Genomic DNA, 19,113 nt, shown 5'->3' with positions numbered 1-19,113 from the left:
CCATCAATATCTCCAAGAATCCCGTTCAACATGGAAGAACAAAGTACATCGACATACGGTACCATTTCATTGGAGACTTGGTGGAAAATGGAGTATGCGATTTGAAGCATATTAGAACTACTGATCAAAAGGCTGATATTCTTACGAAAGGGCTGGATGCCGATTGATTCGATAAGCTACGAAGGGAGTTGGAATTGGTGTTTCAGAGGGAAGTTGAATATAGAATTCGAACAGCTCAGTCGTCTCCCTCATCTCTTATGAATTCATATATCGTTATTTGCATTGGTGAGAATAATTTCTCTCCCTCTCAAGTTCTCTCTACTCTTCATCCTTACGATTTTCTCTCTGAGAGAACAATGGTGCGAACACGATTCGGAGGGGAAACACGGACTGGCAGAGAAGTGGCTCGTGGGCGTGGACGACAGAGGAACTGAGGTCGTGGGCATCGTGGTAGCAAAATCAGTTCTTCCCCTGATCACAGTGAACCAGTCAGTGAGATTCCAACTCCACCTGAAGCAATCGAGGAAGTTCAGGTTGCAGGTACTGACATTGTGACTCCGCACTCTCCTGGAGGTCACATATATGACGCTGAGGAAATTGTTCAAAAAACCCTCGAAGAAACGCAAGATGATGGCCCTGAGGATGGGACTTCTGGAGAACAAGAGACTGATCACGCTGAGGAAGAAGACGTGGGAAAGGAACAAGAGGTTGTTGAACCTGAACCCATAAATGTTGAGGAAGAAGCCTTGATACATTCTGAAGGAGCCCTGGAATCTGAAGAACAGAGGATCGAAGCGGTTGCTCCTCACATTCTCCTTGAGGAACCCGCGATTACACATGAAGGTGCGACTGATGACCATTCTCACTCTTTCTCAGATGAAAGTCTCAATACGATCATTGATAGAACTGTTGACAAACTCTTCTATGAGCGAATGGAACATGAAAACGTTGTGGTCACGCCGGCATCATCTGAGGCGGTAACCAAGTCTGATGATTACGACAATGCTCCTCTTGCCCAACTGAGAAAACGTCATGCCGAGAAACAAAGTAAGAAAAGGAAGGTCTCTGCTGACTCTCCCGGTCCTTCGAAGAAAAGAAGCAAGCAAGTGATTTCGAAGAAGAAAAACAAGCCAAAGAAATCAAAATCTCGTAAGCGGAAAGTTACACCCCCTCCAGTCACGGCTGAAGAAGCGATGGATGTAACCCATTTTGACGATGCTGCGGAGTTATTCGAGTACGACATTTTGGCCAATCGGAAGCTGGTACTAGAGGCTCGTTTTACCGATCTACTTCACAAAGACGTTGGTTTTCTTGCATTCCTGAGGATGAAAGGTCTGCTACACTGGGCAGTATCACTCAAACGTTACTGTCCGAAGCTAGTCAGGGAGTTCTATGCAAATTTCACACGGGATGTTTTGGATGAGGAAATTCCTTGGTTCCATAGAGCGTATGTGCGAGGAAAAATGATTGAGCTTAGCCCCCAAGTGATCAACAATTTGCAGAAACTTCCGACTGACAATCCAGAAGTATTTCCTTCTACCCTGATCAAAGAATCCAGAAGAGAGGTTGCACTACGGTTATCGGCATGGAAATCCGATGATTTTGGACGATCGGGCTTGGCTGCAACAGAACTGACCATGAAGTTTCAATGCCCGTTTCGTTTCTGCGCAATGAATGTTTTTCCCACAAGCAACGGGACTAACATTGGATATGAGATTGGTAAATTACTTCTTTGCATTGACAAATTTTGTGCTGACATCAACTTTGGTTTTGTTGTTATCTCAAGGATGATTAAGTATGCCCGGGGAAAATCTTTTGACAAGACCAACCTCCTATAGCCAGCTCTTATTACTCTTTTATTGAAAAAGAATGGCATTCTTCCGAAACCCACGGAAGACGTAATTCATACCACCTTCTTCAAGCCAAGGTCTAATTTCCAGAAACTCTTCAACGACTTCAAAGAACCCCTTCCAGCTGATCCGTCGGGACAACTTTTGGAAGCCCGAAGGTTACTTCTTGAAGTATTGCAGGAACAAGCTTCGATTTGTTCAACCTTAGGAGAACGTCGGAAGAAAATAATTCGTCCTCTTCACCTTCACCCAAGATTTGCCTCTGGCCCTGACGAGGAGGAGGAGATCCCTGACTTTCTCTAAGCTTCCCAGCCTTTTTTGGCATCTGTCCACGCAAGGGGGAGAGATGCAAGAGAGAGGGGGGAATGCTGCTGCTCCACCGGAGAGAAGGGGATCACCAAGAAAGGGGGAGTTTTGTTTTTGCATGCATGTTGTCATGACTAATTTACTGGTTACTGTCTGTTGTTGATTGCTTTTGGACTTCTGGTTGTTGGAACCCTGGTGGACCTTAATTTTGTTTTTGTAAAGGCTGCATGTAGCCTTATTTGGATTGATGGCCTGTAACCTAACCTTCACTTTCCTTTTAATTATGGATTAATTTGCTTGTGTGGGAGATTATCTCTTGCATTGTGTGTGTGGTCACATATGCCAAAAAGGAAGAGATTGTTAAGTTAATCTCAAACCTAAACATCTATTTTTGGCATAGTGACAAAACCGCTTTTTACTGCTGTGGTTGTTGGTTTAGAAAAACAGCAACTCTGGACTTGCTGGTGGAGTCCAATCAAGCAGCCTTGTCCCTTCAAGTTTGGTGGCTGCTCAAGACAAAATGGACATCTTGAATTTGTCCTTTTGTGATCAGAACTGATTTGATACAAAATCATTCCTTGGTTGGAGCAACGGAAATTTATTGCATGTCATTTCATGGCTGTTATGTGTGTTTTTAACATTGCTTGAGATTTGTGGGAAGAGGTAGAAGTGTGATTGTTGAGAGAGTGTAGTAAGAGAATTATTGTGTTTATCCTCTCAACCACTTCCTTTCCCACCCCCATGCACTAAGTGAGTGATTTACTTCATTATCCTGCCGGAGAAGTTTAGTGATCGAAGGACGATCGGAGTTTCGATCAGGGGAACATTTGAACTCCGAGCAGCCCAGCTATGTGTTAGTTGTTAGTACGCGTTTGTAACAACTTATGGCTGTGGAGGAAATTTCCTAGGTAATTAATTTGTAGTTTGGGTTGGTGGAGGTTTGGGTGTTTCGTTATTAATCAACACTGGTTAATGGACATCTTCTGGATTGGTATCCCCCGGATGTAGGATGGTTTATATCCGAACCGGGTAAACAAATAACTTGTCATTTATTGCTTTGAAATCCTTTCATTTATTTCATTGACAAGTCGGTGTTATAACTGTGATATAACTACGCTTCGGGAGTTGGCTCATTTGGATAAGTGTATGAGGATTTATTGGTGTAGCACTTACCTCCATCCCAACAAACTTAATCCGATTTACACTTATTATTTAAAGAAAGTTTGAAAACAAAAATCGTTTATAAAAAATAAAATGATTTTGTATCAAACTAACCAAATCTTGACACAAACTTAACCAAAACTACACAGATTTTTAGTGATGAAGTCACGATTAACACAAATCGCACTCGACCGAGGCTAGAAGCACCGATCGAGTGAGATTTCGGCTAGTTTTGAGCAGATCTACAAGGAAAAGAATCGGAACACATTATAATATTTTGATTCAACCAGATCCTTGATAGATCTAACGATTTACAACCAATATTAGATAGATCTACGAGGAAAAGAATCTAAAACACTTAAAATAATTCAACGCAACTAGATCCATTTGTAGATCTAAATATTTACAACCGAAAAACCTCAAAAACAAAAAGGTTTACTCGATTTCAAAGGCAAAAATACACCAAAATGCTCTGATACCATTAGTTTTGGTTTTGTAGGCTCAGCCCCAAAACCAACTCGAAAACTCAAAAATTAACACAAACATACTTAACAGCGACGAACACAACGACACCGGCCCAAGACCCAATCACACAGACCAAAAATATCCCCCACAAAAAAGATACAAGGCAATAGGAACAAAACCACACGCCTAACACATTGGACGAGCTTCTTTCGGCTACGAACAACACAAACAGGGGGAGTATTGTACTAAGGAACCCCACATAAATAGGAGGAAGGCACCGCCGTAGATCCACCGGAAGAAGTCGCTGGAAAAGAGGTCACGAGTGTGAGAGAGAGAGAGAGAGAAGGGGCTAGAGAGGGAAACAATTCTAGAGAAATGAAGTGGATGTATCGAATGAGTCCTCTCTCTCTCTCTCACTCAATATATATGTAGGATGTATCGAATGAGTCCTCTCTCTCTCACTTACTCAATATATATGTAGGATGTAACCTGATGGATTGCTCAGATGCAACCCCTAGATCCAACGGTGAAGATGAAGCCTCTCAAAAGACGTGGATCCAAGAGCTGGGTCGGAGCAGCAGTTCGGTGCTGGGTTAAGGTAAGTGGTGCGGGTCAAGGTGTGGGCTCGGCTCATGGATCTGAGAAGTGGGCCAGAGCCATGGATTGTTGGACTGCTAATTAAGTGTGATTGTATTTATAATTGGGGTGGATCCATTAGGACAAAAAAAATCCTACAGTTATAGTGGAAAAGACAAAAATATCCCTAGTATTTAGGGGTAGACAAAAAATCGAATCGAACCGCCGAACCACTAAACTGAACTGAACTGAATCGAATTTTCGGTAACCGAGCAAATTTGATTTACAAGTACTGCATATTTGATATTTGTTCGGTTTGGTTCAATTTCGGTTTTTCATATTTTTTTCGGTTCGATTAACCGAACCGAATATATTTATATATTTATGTTATTATATCTTAAAATCTATATTAATAATTATATTTGGTTCAGTTTCGGTTTGGTTATGGTTTGGATATTTGATCGAATTTGCCCCGAGGATTCAGGGCGGGACGGATCCTAAGGCTGTACTCAAGTGGGACGGGACAAATCCTAGGATCTAATATGTTCTAACAAGGCGGGTCCTGAAGCCTAAAGATTCCGTCCCGAACTCATTGTCCTCCGTAGATCCACAATTACATATATCGTGTATTTTAGATTAAATATATAATTACACTTAAATAAAACGATATGATTTAGATGACCAAAATATTACAAATATACGTACATTCATATATATATATATTTGAAAATATTGATTATCACTCCTGCAAGATACAAGTTTTTTTTTTTAATCCCAAAAAAGTATACCAAAATAAATAAGTATTTCCTCTGTCCCGTAAAATTGGTCAATCTTTTCTTTCTTAGTCGTCTTGAAAAATTAGTCACATTTTCTAATATATTAATAATTAGTAAATACTAATTGGAATTAAAATTTTAACTATATTTTATTAAAGGGTAAATTATATAACAACCATTGTTTAAATAGAAAATAGAAATTATCTTCAAATTTGATAAAATAAATGTCTGAGATTAAAAATCTCTAGACACCGTACGATACATAAATAAACTAGGAAAATAAAAACTGCATACTGAAAAAGTAAAGTGGTGATCCCCAAAAGCAATTCTCTTGAATTTGATGTCGATTGAAGATGGTTTCTTTAGGCCATGAACAGACCTATTTAAAACCCATGTCAACCGCCACAACCAAGTCGTGCCTTCATATCCGCTTGTCGGTTGTAACTTCCCTCAACCGTCCAAAACTACTTTTCGCCCGACCTGCACACCTGTTGTTCCATCTCCTCTTGCCCGTCTTCCACTTGTCTGACCTCCGCATCAATCTTCTCTTTGTCCGACTTCATCTCGCCCGACCTATATGCCGTCCAACCTGGATGCATATCATCTCCTTCATCCGTCCTCTCCTTGCCCGACTTTATTTCGCCTGACCTATATGACGTCCGACCTGGATGCATATCATTTCTTTCGTCTGTCATCTCCTTGCCCGACTTCATTTCGCCCGACCCATATAACGTCCGACCCTATCTTGTCCAACATCCGTGTCCGATCTTATCTTATCCAACCTCCGCGTCCGACCTTGTCATGTCCGACCTCAGTGCCCGACCTTATCAGGTCCGACCTCCGTGCCCGACCTTGTCACGTCTGACCTCCGTGCCCGACCTTATCCTGTCCGACCTCCGAGCCCGACCTGATCACGTCCGACCTCAGTGCCCGACCTCCGTGTCCGACCTTATCACGTCCAATCTCTGTGCCCGACCTTATCTTGTCTGATCTCTGTGCCCGACCTCGAAATCACAGTTATCTCCCGAGGAAACCTTTTTCCTTAATAGCGCTCGGACTTATTCTTGGACCCCCTTTTTTCTTAAGGTTCTACTACTGTTAATAGGTCCATTAGACTTTATACCAATCCTTATCCCAATTTAACAGGCCCATTCTCGAAAACCCTACACATTGGTTTTTTCTTGCTCAACAACTTGCCTCCTCCCGCCCAATTCCTAAGTGTCACTTCTCGAACTGTGTGAGACGTGACATTTAGGGGTTTGCAGAACAACGCTATCATTATACTGCTTCGCGTCATATCATGGGGTTTATGTAAAACCCTTCTCTCACTTTTTCAAATTCATGCATTTAGAATTCCGAGATCCTTCTCTGTTATTCCATCCAGCTTTCTCCTCCAAAAACCTCTTCCGCTTCGTTTTCTTCACTTCCTTTTGAAAATGGTCAATCAGTATGTTCCTCTTTTACCTTTCGATGGGACTAACCCATCGGTTTCCTTCGTGGCTTCGAGGGTCCTTTCCCTTACCGTTCGCCCCTACTGCACCACCACAGAAGATGCTGATCGTATGAGATCCGTCATCTCTCAGGTTTCTCCAATAATTGTCAATGATGATGCGTTCAAGCCGAAATGTCTTCTGGACAGCATCAGGACTCATCTCACCGATCCAAAAGACGCCTACCGTAAATGGTTCGCGAGGCTCCTCCCCCACTTTGAAGAACAATGGAAAAAGCAAGGCATCGACAAAGCCATCCTCCTCTCGACTCAGTCCCTTCATCTTCACGACAAGGCCCTACTAGCGATGGCGGCCTTCTGGCATTCTCAGATGGGCGTCTTTTTCCTCCCCTCTGGCCCTATCGGCCCGATCCTGATGGATGTGGCCATCATTCCTCATTTGCCAATTGTGGGTGATGATCTTGTTCTGGTTTCTTTTGAGGGACGAGGGCCTTCACCCGACCATGCCGGTTGGACCCTCGCCAAGCTTCCTGAAAAAGAGAGAAGCTGGACCAGTTTTGTCAACAAATACCAGGGTAAGGAAGGAACCTTTGTTTCTGAATTGGAACACACAACATTCCTTATTTTCTGGCTCTGTAGTTACATTTTCTTCCCTTTGAAACCTCTTTCTTTTGAAATCTGTTACGTAAATTCAAAGTTGGATGTTTTGGTTGAACTTCCTATTTCTTTACAGATACATCATTCTTTCCCCCTCAAAACTCGTCCTTTCTAATCAGGTCGATCTGGCCATTCAACTGGCCAGCGGTCATTTTTTCTCATTGGGAGCCCTCTTTTTGGCTAACCTTTTTGAGGGATTAACCCGAGTGAGCACCCGCCTGACCGATACCAAGAAGGCAGACACAGCAGCTTCGGGACCATTCTGGTTCCTGGAACTGTGGCTCTGTCTTTATTTCCCAAATGCCTTTTTTGGCCGACTTCCTATCACCCCGAATGCCTACAGGTTTATAGGTTATGCCTTGGCCAGGTTAACTCCTAATTCTTCTTATCTCCATCCATTTGATCCCGTCATCACCCAAATTTTGACTGAAGACCGTAGCAACTCCCGCTTTTATGTTTACGAAACCCTTATACAATATTCTACTGATCTTTTTTGGCTTCACCCCGACACACTTTATTCCCAATCGCATCCCGATCCTCTTCCTCATACGACCTACCCCTTCTCCTGGGACTCCGCCATGAAACCCCGATCTCTATTTTCCAGTAAGAGGTCGGACAAGAAAAACCACAGATTATTTTATACTTTCAATTATCAGCCCCAATTTTTGGCCCGACAGTTCGGCTACTGTCAAGGCCTGCCGAGACCATTAGCCCGACCTCACCTTATACCTTAAAGCCCAGACGGGCTGGTGATCCCGGAGCTCATCCCGACCTACCTTTCCCAACTCACTGACTACATCACTTCTAATTCTTAGTTACCTTTCCGCCTAAAACCTTCGTCGGGCGAGGCCTTCCCCGCCTGGTGGTCGGCTACTTGGCCTATGATTGCTCCACCGACCGACCAATTGGTTGGGAAACTTGCCCCGCCCCCAATCTTGGCGCTGGGTTCTCCTCGATTGACCGCTGCTCCGAGAAGAAAAAAGATAGGCGCCTGCCATAGGCAGATCCGGAGCAAAGAAACAAAAGCAGAAGGCCGCCCCTGTCATTGATAGGCGGGCCATCAAGGAGTACCTGGCGTCTCTGCCAGTGGATACAAGCGGGATGCCAAAATACTTGAGGAAACAATTTGGTACGTATGTTTCCTTCCATGTTTCATTTTCCATGCAGGTTCCTCTTAACTTTAATAGCTTCTATTCCAGAGGATCCTTCATTGCCGCCAACCACGGTCCCAACTGTCTCTCAACCGACTGGAACTCGGCCGACCATTACCCCGACCGTCATCCCAGACTCTCCTTCGCCGACTGCAGTTCAGCCAGCCGATCCTCAACCGACCACAACTCAACCGTCCATTACTTTAACTTCCTCTCCATCAGCTGTGGTCCCGATTGCATACCAACCGACTGTCGCTACACCCGCCGGGCCGCCTGTGATCCGTCGGGGAGAGGACCCGACGGTGAGGCATCTGTCCTTGTCAACCTCTACCCCGATCGCCAACTAACCGATTGCCGTAACACCGACCTTGGCTGAGAGATCAACCGTACAAGGTGCACTGGCCGAGGCAAGTTATTTCCTTAAAACCTTTTAAGGCAACTATTCGCTCAATCTTCTACTAACTTAGACTCTCCTTTCTATAGGCCAACCCCAGCAATCCACCAACCATCCAGTCGTGGCACCACCCGACCATGCTGCTGCTGTGTTGCCCTTACAACCAGCCGCTCAGCCCGCGGGCGAGGTTCCTCCTATTGCTCCTCAACCACTCCAACCGATCCCACTGCCTCCCGATATAGAGGAGATCTCCTCCTCGAAGTCGGGCGAAACTTCAGTCAATTTTGCCCCAAGGGGTTCGGTTAGTATTCCTTTTCATCCATTTTCTAAGTTTCACCTCTTCTTCCTTGCCTAACTTTCTCTTTTCAGGGTATGGAACTGGCCGTCGCTCACCATCTACAATCGGGAGACGAGTCGGTTGTTGGCCCGACAACTCACCATGGTGCCCCCACGACGTTCCGACTCATGGCCCCTTCCATTACTTTAATAGATTCTTCCGGCCCCAAACACCTCAATAAAACTCCTTCAAAGGTTCTTTTATACAGAACCCCTTCGGTAAGCTGGAAACATAATGCTTTCAATCGAATGCCCAGAGGAGTCACAGAACTTGGTGATTCCAAATAAACCATAATTTTTTTTCTCTAATTAGTACCAGTATCGATGCTATCGATCATTTTCTGGCAGGCATTCTGAGCCAGATTATTCGCCAGCCGATTTTCTGTTCTCGGTATATGCTCAAAAACTACCTCCGCAATTCTGTATAACAGGTGATATACCAAATCCCGGTATTGACGCAGATGAGGATAATTACAAGCGTACCATTTTAACACTTGATTGATGACCAATTGAGAATCTCCACAAATTAGAACTAACTGTGCTCTTTTAGCGATAAATGCCTCCAGACCGAAAATCAGTGCTTCGTATTCCGCAGAGTTACGAGTCATCTCTTCCATTTGAAGCTGCAAACTAATTTTCCTGGCTCCTGGTCCTTTTAATATCACTCATGCTCCTGACTTTCCTTTGGAACGAGAACCATCAAAAAGCATTTTCCAAGGACTAGTGCCTATATACGGCATCATTTTGTTTTCCACTGGTTCATCGTCTGCAAATTCAGCCAACAAATCGGCTACAACCTGCCCTTTCACCGCTTTGATAGGTCGATGTTACAGCACACAATGAGCCAATTTGATGGTCCATTTCATTAATCTTCCCTGCATGGCTTGTCTGTGCAGAATTAATCTGATCAGATCCATTTTATAAACCACATCGGTTTCTCTTGGCAGAATATAATGCTCCAACCGAGTACACGCAAAAACTAAAGAATAGCATATTTTTTTCGGGCATAGTATAATTCAACTCTGGTCCTGCCAAATTTTTGCTTAAATAATAGATAGCCCTCTCTTTACCATCTTCCCATTCTTGCGCAAGCAGACTACTTACCATATTGAAACTGTTCGCAACATACAGTCGAAGGGGTCGATCTCCTCTTGAGGGAACCAACACGGGTGGTTTGGTTAATGCCCGCTTGATTTCTTCTAACGCTTCTTGCTGCTCCGATCCCCAAGAGAAATCGGTTGCCTTATTCTTTAGCAACTTTGTGATGGGTCTTAACTTCCCTGCAGCATTTGATATGAAATGCCTTAGGTAATTTACCTTACCCAACAAAATTTGCACTTCTTTGACCGACTGAGGTGGTCGCATTGTCAAAACAGCCTTGGCTTTGTTTGCATCGACTTCCATCCCATTTTCATGCACTAAAAACCCCAGAAAATTCCCTGTCGAAACTCCAAAGGCACATTTCGTTGGGTTCAGTTTTAGATTGTACTGCTTCATCCGTAGAAAAGCATTTTTTAAATCAACCAAATGTATGTCAATGTCAGTAGACTTAATGATCATATCATCGATGTATACCTCCATTGACTGCCCGATCAGATCATGAAAGATGGTATTCATTGCTCGTTGATAGGTTGCTCCTGCATTCTTTAAACCGAATGGCATAACCGTCCATTCGTAGATTCCCCAAGCTCCTGGGCATCTGAACGTTGTTTTGGGTATATCTTCCTCCGCTACTGAGATTTGATTATACCCTGCATACCCGTCCATCAAGCTTAAAATTTGATGCCCAGTTGCCGAGTCGATCAACAAATCGGCTATGGGCATCACATACTCATCTGTCGGGGTGGCTAGATTGAGATCTCTAAAATCAATGCAGATCCGAATCTTTCCATTCTTTTTGGTTACCGGAAATATATTGGCTAACTATTCTGCATACCGACAAGGTCGAATGAATCCCACCTTCAACAGTTTCTCAATCACTTCTTTGATTTGGGGCAGCAACTCTGGACTAACTCTCTTTGGTGGTTGCTTATACGGTCTAAACCCTTTCTTAATAGGCAACCTATGTTATATCAAATCGCGTGCCAATCCGGGCATCTCGGAGTAATCCCATGCCAGACACTCCATGTGATCCCGAATTAGCGTTACCATTTGCTCCTGCTGGATTTTAGACAACAAACCACTTACCCTAACCATCTTAGGTATCTGTTCGGTTCCTACATTGTATTCAATGAGAGGATCCTGAGTTGACAAGGAAGGCTCTTTTTTTCCAAGAGATCAGGCCAGTGAAAACCTTCACCCTCGTCAACATTATTGTTGGAACCTTCTCTATTATGTAATCTAACCATTAATTGGTTTAAATAAAACTGCCTAATCAGCTCGTCACATTTACTTATTTCTTCCATAATTAAACTTTAATAAATGTAAATTTTTTGGCTAACAATAGAGCCATAAGACAGAAGAATGTTTCTAATGAAACATGTAACCCTGCGCAGTGAGCTTACAGCCCTTCCAGGGGTATTCGTCTACCATAACTGTCTGTGAAATCGGAGGTACATACTCTAAATAAAGTACCGACTCTTCCACAATCTCTGTGGAACCGAACGGATTGGTGCTGGCATCCATTCTGAATACTTGATCTTCTTCCCAAAACATGATTTGCTGATGGAGAGAAGACGGCACGCATTTGGAAGCGTGAATCCAATCTCGCCCCAACAAGACCGAATGGCATCTACCACGAAGAATACCGTTGAGATCACCTTCAGGCCAACTTCAATGGGAGCCACTATCATTCCTTCTGGTTTCGTTGGTTGCCCAGTGAAGCTTGTCATCTCGAACCATTGCATACCCGTCATCATGATTTCGAACCCGGCTTTATCAATCTTCAGTATCTTGCTGCGCAAAGCCCTTGTTTCCCTTAGAGCGAACGTTCTAAAGACTATCTCAGGTGCCTCTTCAGGATCAATGTTGATCCGTCTGCAGAATTGATATCGAAAACACCTGGCCTTCTTGATAGGCTTTTCGATCTGCCAGTGCTCCTGTAGTTGGTCGCTCGAGCTTTTCCTTTTGGGTGACGACTCCTTCTTCTCCTTCCCTTTATCTGCTCGCTTTCCATGCCGAGCCGCATACCTGCGCTTAGCATTACGGATTTGTGTATGATTCATACCTGGAAATCGGGGTTCTATGTCTATTGGCAGAGGCTTTCTGTTCCGGTTCCACTTGTCATGGATTGGATGTGGTTTGCGCGTTGGTCGATCTCGTATTACAGTTTTATCCTTCAATTCCACTTCGAAGGATCCATCTTCTTTATCCAATTTCTCTACCACTCTGGTTTCGTAAACCTTGAACTTGTCTTCCTGATCACGCTTCCGCTCTTTGGGCTTACGCTCCTTTCGCTTGGTATCTTCTTCATCATCGCTTCGCGTATCTTGTGAAGAGCGCACAGAGATCACAGCTGTAGTTACCTTTGGGAAAGACTGCTGCTCCACTCCCATTGTTACGTACTTGAATCTCCCTACTTTGATAGCCTTCTGTATTTCCTTTCGGAAATGCATACATTGATTAGTGTAATGCGTAAAAGAATTATGCCACTTACAGTATAACCTCCCTTTTATCTCCTCTTTCATTGCTAACCATTGCCCTTTGAATTTGCCCATCTGCTAGAAAAATATCAAAGATTTCATCTGCTTTATACGTATTAAAAGTCGGTTGTTCCCGCTCTTCTGCCCCTGGAAGGGGCTTTAGTTTGGAACACACATAAGGCTTGCCGTTTACAATTTCAGCCGCCATTTCTTCAATGCTACTTCCCTGCTCATCATCTGGCGCATACATTTCTGTATGGACACTAGCCATCTGCTGGACCCTGTTCAGCCGGAAATTGTGATCTTTTTCTCTAAAAAGAGATTCTAACCTTCCTGCTTTGGAAGCCAAACTGGCCAGATCTTGAACATCGTGGGCTGTCAACACCTCCCGTAGTCTGGTATGCATATTCCTGACCACTAAATTGGTCATCTTGCTTTCTTCAATGATTGTCGGGCAACGTCCCTTCATTGGACGTATCCGCTCTATAAATTGATAAGCAGTATCTTCTGGCATCTGCCGGATCTCCAAAAGATCTGTGAGCGAGACCGTCGGGAGAGGATTAAAGAATCTTGCATGAAACGCGGCCTCCAGACCTTCCCAAGTTTGCAACTGCCCTGGCGGGAGACTGGAAAACCAGGAAAAACCGGTTCTTATGAGCGATAATCCAAACACCTGCAATTTGGGAAATGGATTATTGCTCACTTCCCCCAACTGAGCCGTGAAGCGTCCTACGTGCTCAATGGTTGAGGCTCCATCTTCTCCTGAAAATGAATGAAATCTGGTGACCTGTAATTCCTCAGGAGAGGGTGCTCATTGATGATTCTTTCTGGGAATGGCCTCTGATATGCCGGCCTGTTCACCGTTTGAGGATTCATTCCGAAATGCACCCTCAAGACTTGAGCAATGTCTTCCAGATTTACCCTGGGTGGAACGGGGTCGAATACAGGAATGGGATTGTGAGTCTGACCTCCCAATCTTTCTTCTCTGGGGTCGGTTGGTTCGGCCCTAACACCCAGGGGAACATTATTTGGGTATGTCAGAGGAGTTTTTCCCCTATCAACCCTAGTCACAGTAGCACTCGGAAAAGTGCTATCTACATATGAAGGACCTGCAAAATTTGCCTGTAATCTGGATAGTGACATCCCTGATGGAGGCTGAGTGGGTTGAAGAGTAACCCTTGATAAAGCTTGATCTAGCATATTTTGCATAAGGTTTTGTTGCTCACGCAACATGAAGGTCTGTTGATCTCGCAACATGTTTTGCATAGCCAGAGTTTGCTAATTGTTCAAATGTTGAACATAAGACACTCAATCGGCGGGTGCCTGAGGGATTTCCCCTACATTTGGCATGACAGGTGGTGAAATGGCTTCTCCCACCGGTGCTGAAGATGCTTGAGGTTGTGAACCCGCCATATGGATCCTTCCGATGATTCGGCCGGACCTCAGTCGTAGGAAATTCTCTATTGACGTAGGATCAACAATCTTGCCTTTTTCCCACTGTGGTCACTAAATTGTTGATGTAATTTTTCAACAATAAAAAGTAAAATCCGAAAATAGAAATTATCTTCGAATTTGATAAAATAAATGCCTGAGATTAAGAATCTTTAGTACCGTACGATACATAAATAAACTAGGAAAATTAAAACTACACACTGAAAAAGTAAAGTGGTGATCCCCAAAAGCAATTCTCTTGAATTTGATGTCGATTAAAGATGGTTTCTTTAGGCCATGAACAGACCTATTTAAAACCCATGTCAACCGCCACAACCAAGTCGTGCCTTCATATCCGCTCGTCGGTTGTAACTTCCCTCAACCGTCCAAAACTACTTTTCACCCGACCTGCACACCTGTTGTTCCGTCTCCTCTTGCCCGTCTTCCACTTGTCTGACCTCCGCATCAATCATCTCTTTGCCCGACTTCATCTCACCCGACCTATATGCCGTTCGACCTAGATGCATATCATCTCCTTCATCCGTCCTCTCCTTGCCCGACTTCATTTCGCTCGACCTATATGACGTCCAACCTGGATGCATATCATTTCTTTCGTCTGTCATCTCCTTGCCCGACTTCATTTCGCCCGACCTATATAACGTCCAACCCTATCTTATCCAACCTCCGCGCCCGACCTTGTCATGTCCGACCTCAGTCCCCGACCTTATCATGTCCGACCTCCGTGCCCGACCTTGTCACATCCGACCTCCGTGCCCGACCTTATCCTGTCCGACCTCCGAGCCCAACCTGATCACGTCCGACCTCAGTGCCCGACCTTGTCAGGTCCGACCTCTGTGCCCGACCTTATCACGTCCGATCTCTGTGCCCGACCTTATCTTGTCTGGTCTCTGTGCCCGACCTCGAAATCACAGTTATTTCCCGAGTAAACCTTTTTCCTTAATAGCGCTCGGACTTATTCTTGGACCCCCTTTTTTCTTAAGATCCTACTACTGTTAATAGACCCATTAGACTCAATATCAATCTTTAACCCAATTTAACAGGCCCATTCTTGAAAACCCTGCACATTGAAAAAAGTATACCAAAATAAATAAGTATTTCCTCTGTCCCGCAAAATTGGTCAATCTTTTCTTTCTTAGTCATATTGAGAAATTAGTCACATTTCCTAATATATTAATAATTAGTAAATACTATTTGGAATTGAAATTTTAACTATTTTTTATGAAATGGTAAATTATATAACAACCATTGTCTTTTAATAAAATTAATAAGGAATGTGTACAATTTTCTTGATAAGGAAGTGTACAATTTTCTAGTTATATTTCATGTTATATGTTATATTGCTAGTCAAGCAAACCTATAATTAAAGAATCAACATAGTGACTTAAACACCAATTCAGAACAAACTAATTAATACTCTAAAACACGTGTTTGCTTTCAATTAACATCATTTATAGTTCACATAATTTGTAGTAAAAATATATTATTTAATCGTATAAAATATCTAAAAATAAATATTTTAATAATATTTTCACTTCAGATAACTAATAATATAAATATTTTACCTTTTCATATATAAAGTGAAATATTAGTCTAATATTTTACCCCTTAAAAAAATTTTAATTTATATAATTATTTAATTTGATTAATTGATGTAATATTTGTAAGTATTAGTTTAAATATTTTAATTTGACGAAATATTAAAATAAAAATTTAAATATTTTCCATTCTAAATTTTTAATATTTAATATATTTTTTTAAAAATTATTTTATTAATTTTAAATCAATATATGCAGTTACATACAAAATAAAGAAAGTTAATTTTAATAATTTAAATACAATTAACAGTCATAAAAATATCAAAATTTTCAAATTTTTTTGTTAGTAGGGATGATTGGTTATTACATATCAAATTTTATACTGCATATTATATATATATCGTAGCAAAATTTTTGGTATGCTAATTTAGCATACCGAGATAGTGTTCTAATAATTTGGCATACCGAATTATCGAAATAGTGCATATTGTACCAAAAATATCAAATTTCTGTGTACCAAAAATTTTGGTACAATATGATACCACACCAAATTTTTTCAGTACAGTATCGATATTTTTTTTAATATATCAAAAAGTTCGGTATGATATACAATATGGTCCGATATTGCCGTTCTACCGTATCGAGTCATCTCTAATCGAATTGCATGTATGGTATCAGAATATAATGTTTTACTTTGAAATATCAAAATTAAAAATATTTTTATAATTAGAAAATTAATAATTTTAGTATTAATATACTGAATTATCGATATATATTGATATATCAAATACTAAAATATCAAAATTATATATATGCTATTTTCAATATATAATACCAAAAATGCTAAAAGTATATACAAATATCTTATTGAAAAAGTTCGTTACAGTGTCATACCATATAAAAAATTTACGATATATAATGATTTTTTTTTTTATTTTTTCATACAATACATGTATTATTTGAGCAAGTTGATATTTTCCACTTTTACTTAGTGATAGTGATAAATAAATTTTACTTTTTTATTTATGTGAAACATAGAAATAAAATTCAAAATCAAATCTCACTGCTAACTAATTTTCAATCATAAAATATCAAATCAAAAATCAAAGTTTTTATTTTATATTAAAATTTAATATAGAGTTTAAATATCACATAAACACCTATTTATATTATATTAAATATTTATTATAATTTTTATTATTCAAAATCTAGATAACTTCTAAATTTACAATCAAACAAACAGTAAAAGTATTAATTTAATAAAATAATTTCTTACTACACACTTAAAAATCCGTAAAAAAAAAAAAAAAAAAAAAGCCGTGCAAAAAAAAATGTTGCACGGGATGGAGTAGTAATTAATTCTATATCATGTCTCGATTCCATATATAAGTAAATTAGATTAGAAAGTGTGAATAAGTGTCAATTTTATTACTTAGAAAGTAATGAGTTTTTGTTTTCCTTTGCTTCTTGCTGTGTCTATCTTTATCGGGTAAACTCCCAATGCCCTCTTAACAACTTCCACTCTCCTACACAAATTAATGCTAATATATATAGTTATGAGCAGTTTGATTTCTACTTGTAAATTAAAGATGTACTTTCTATTTAATTTTAAATTGAAATTAACATTATTAAAATAATGATAAATTTTTTAATAAAAATATATTATTTTTTAAATAAAATATTATATAAAAATATTTTTTAAAAAAATTCAAATTGACAGTTCATTTCAAATTAATTTTAAATTACAATCCAATAAATGTATTCAATTTGTCTTTTTGTTATTATTATTTGTTAAAACCATTATACATTTTTCTGGACCTTACATTTGGGTCTCACATTCGGCTAGACCCATTATATTCTATATACTATACATATATATATACCTTTAGCCCTAATAAGGCAGAATTAGAAATCATCACCATCACTCACTTCGCCTCCATCTCTCTTCACTCACAGGAATGCAATGTGCATACCATCTCCATTTTCAATCTTCCTCCATACACCTACTTCACACACAGAGCACATAATACACTTCATCTTCCAATTGTTTCACTGCTATCTCATACACTTTCTTCACTTGTGCACGATCTCTTTGCACGCAATTAATTGAATCGCTTCACCTCGTCTTCGCTTTCGTTCGCTCTCAAATCGATCTTCGCATCGATTTTCCTTCATCTCATTTGCGTTTAATTTTTCACTTACATCTATTATTGTGTTACTTCTTTCGTATCTTTTCCCTCTGCAGGTTACAAGGTTGATTTGGTGATTTTCTGTGATTGAATCTAAGGTTCGGTGTACTAGACTTTTGGAAAGCAGCTAAAGTGATTGTCTCTGGAATGGCTTAAATATGGTTGTATTGTTATCTTTTAAATCCTTTGATCATTTGTTGGCTTGTGATTAGTTGTGAACTAGTTTGTGTGTTCGTGTGAGAACACAACTGCTTTTGATCTGTTGATCTGGTCCTTTGCGACTGTAGCGAGTACATACTGCTTTAATCTCGCTGTCTATGTACACCGTTGTGCTCTTAATCAATAAGATTAGAGTGTGTTCTTCACTCTTGCTCACAATTCATGGATTAGATTACTTTTTTGTTATTTTAACATGGTATCAGAGCTATCTAACAGCTTGTCTCTTTGAATTTTCGCAGATACTGCCTCGATGTTTCTGCTGTGATCTCTGAAGCCTCTATGAACCTCATTTCTCTGTTAAAATTGCTCATCTGACGCCTGACTTACAAGTAACTGGATGTTCTCTATAAGAGATCCAATAGTTGACCACTGTGACAGGTATATCTTAGTTCATTTCTTATCATTTCATTATGGGTGAAAGCTCTGCTCAAAACTCAGGTCTGTCTAATAATCCTTTCCTGGTGAGTTCAGTTACTTCGATCCTTTGTATCTTTATTCTTCAGATTCATCAAACTCTTATTTGGTGTCCTGTGTTCTTACTGGATATGAGAACTATATAATCTGGGATAGAGCGATGACTATAGCCTTATTAGGAAAAAATAAACTTGACTTTGTTGAAGGAAATGTGCCTATGCCTGCTGATCATGACTTGTTTAAAAAATGGAGCATGTGTAATGCTATGATCATGTCCTGGATTTTAAACTCTGTAGATAAATCCATCTATAGGACACTTGTCTTTCGCACTAAAGCCTCTGATATGTGGACAGAAATTAAGAAAACATATGGAAAGAGCAATGCAGCCAATGTATATGCTCTGTTGAAAGAATTAAATAATTGTACTCAAGGAAATGATACTGTAAGCACCTATTACTCAAACTTGAGAGTTTTGTGGGATCATGTAGCTTCTGTCATAGCTGTAGACATGTGCATTTGCACTGCCAAGTCTTCTTTAGATAAATATGAACATACTCAACAACTTGTGCAGTTTTTAATGGGTTTAAATGATAAATACAGT

The 19,113-nt window shown here is 40.7% G+C and overlaps 1 protein-coding gene across 1 annotated transcript; it reads left to right on the top strand.

The window, feature by feature from the left end:
- Window positions 1–356: 356 nt before the first annotated feature.
- LOC127249164 (uncharacterized) lies at window positions 357–1,838 on the top strand. Its single transcript, XM_051271858.1, has 2 exons — window positions 357–408; window positions 490–1,838. The coding sequence occupies exons 1-2, from the start codon at window positions 357–359 to the stop codon at window positions 1,836–1,838; spliced, it is 1,401 nt and encodes a 466-aa protein (XP_051127815.1).
- The last annotated feature ends 17,275 nt before the right edge of the window (window positions 1,839–19,113 follow it).

Source organism: Andrographis paniculata, unplaced genomic scaffold (assembly GCF_009805555.1).
Source record: "Andrographis paniculata isolate CXL003 unplaced genomic scaffold, ASM980555v1 Contig35END, whole genome shotgun sequence".
Classification (NCBI taxonomy): Eukaryota; Viridiplantae; Streptophyta; class Magnoliopsida; order Lamiales; family Acanthaceae; genus Andrographis; species Andrographis paniculata.
The sequence above is the reverse complement of the archived record's forward strand: the minus strand, read 5'-3'. Positions and strand labels throughout refer to the sequence as shown.

Bases quoted from the DNA above. Each gene is read 5' to 3' on its own strand.
- LOC127249164 (XM_051271858.1), top strand. From the start codon at position 357: ATGGTGCGAACACGATTCGGAGGGGAAACACGGACTGGCAGAGAAGTG. The intron at 409-489 runs GTGGGCGTGGAC...ACAGTGAACCAG, and splicing joins GACTGGCAGAGAAGTGGCTC to TCAGTGAGATTCCAACTCCA.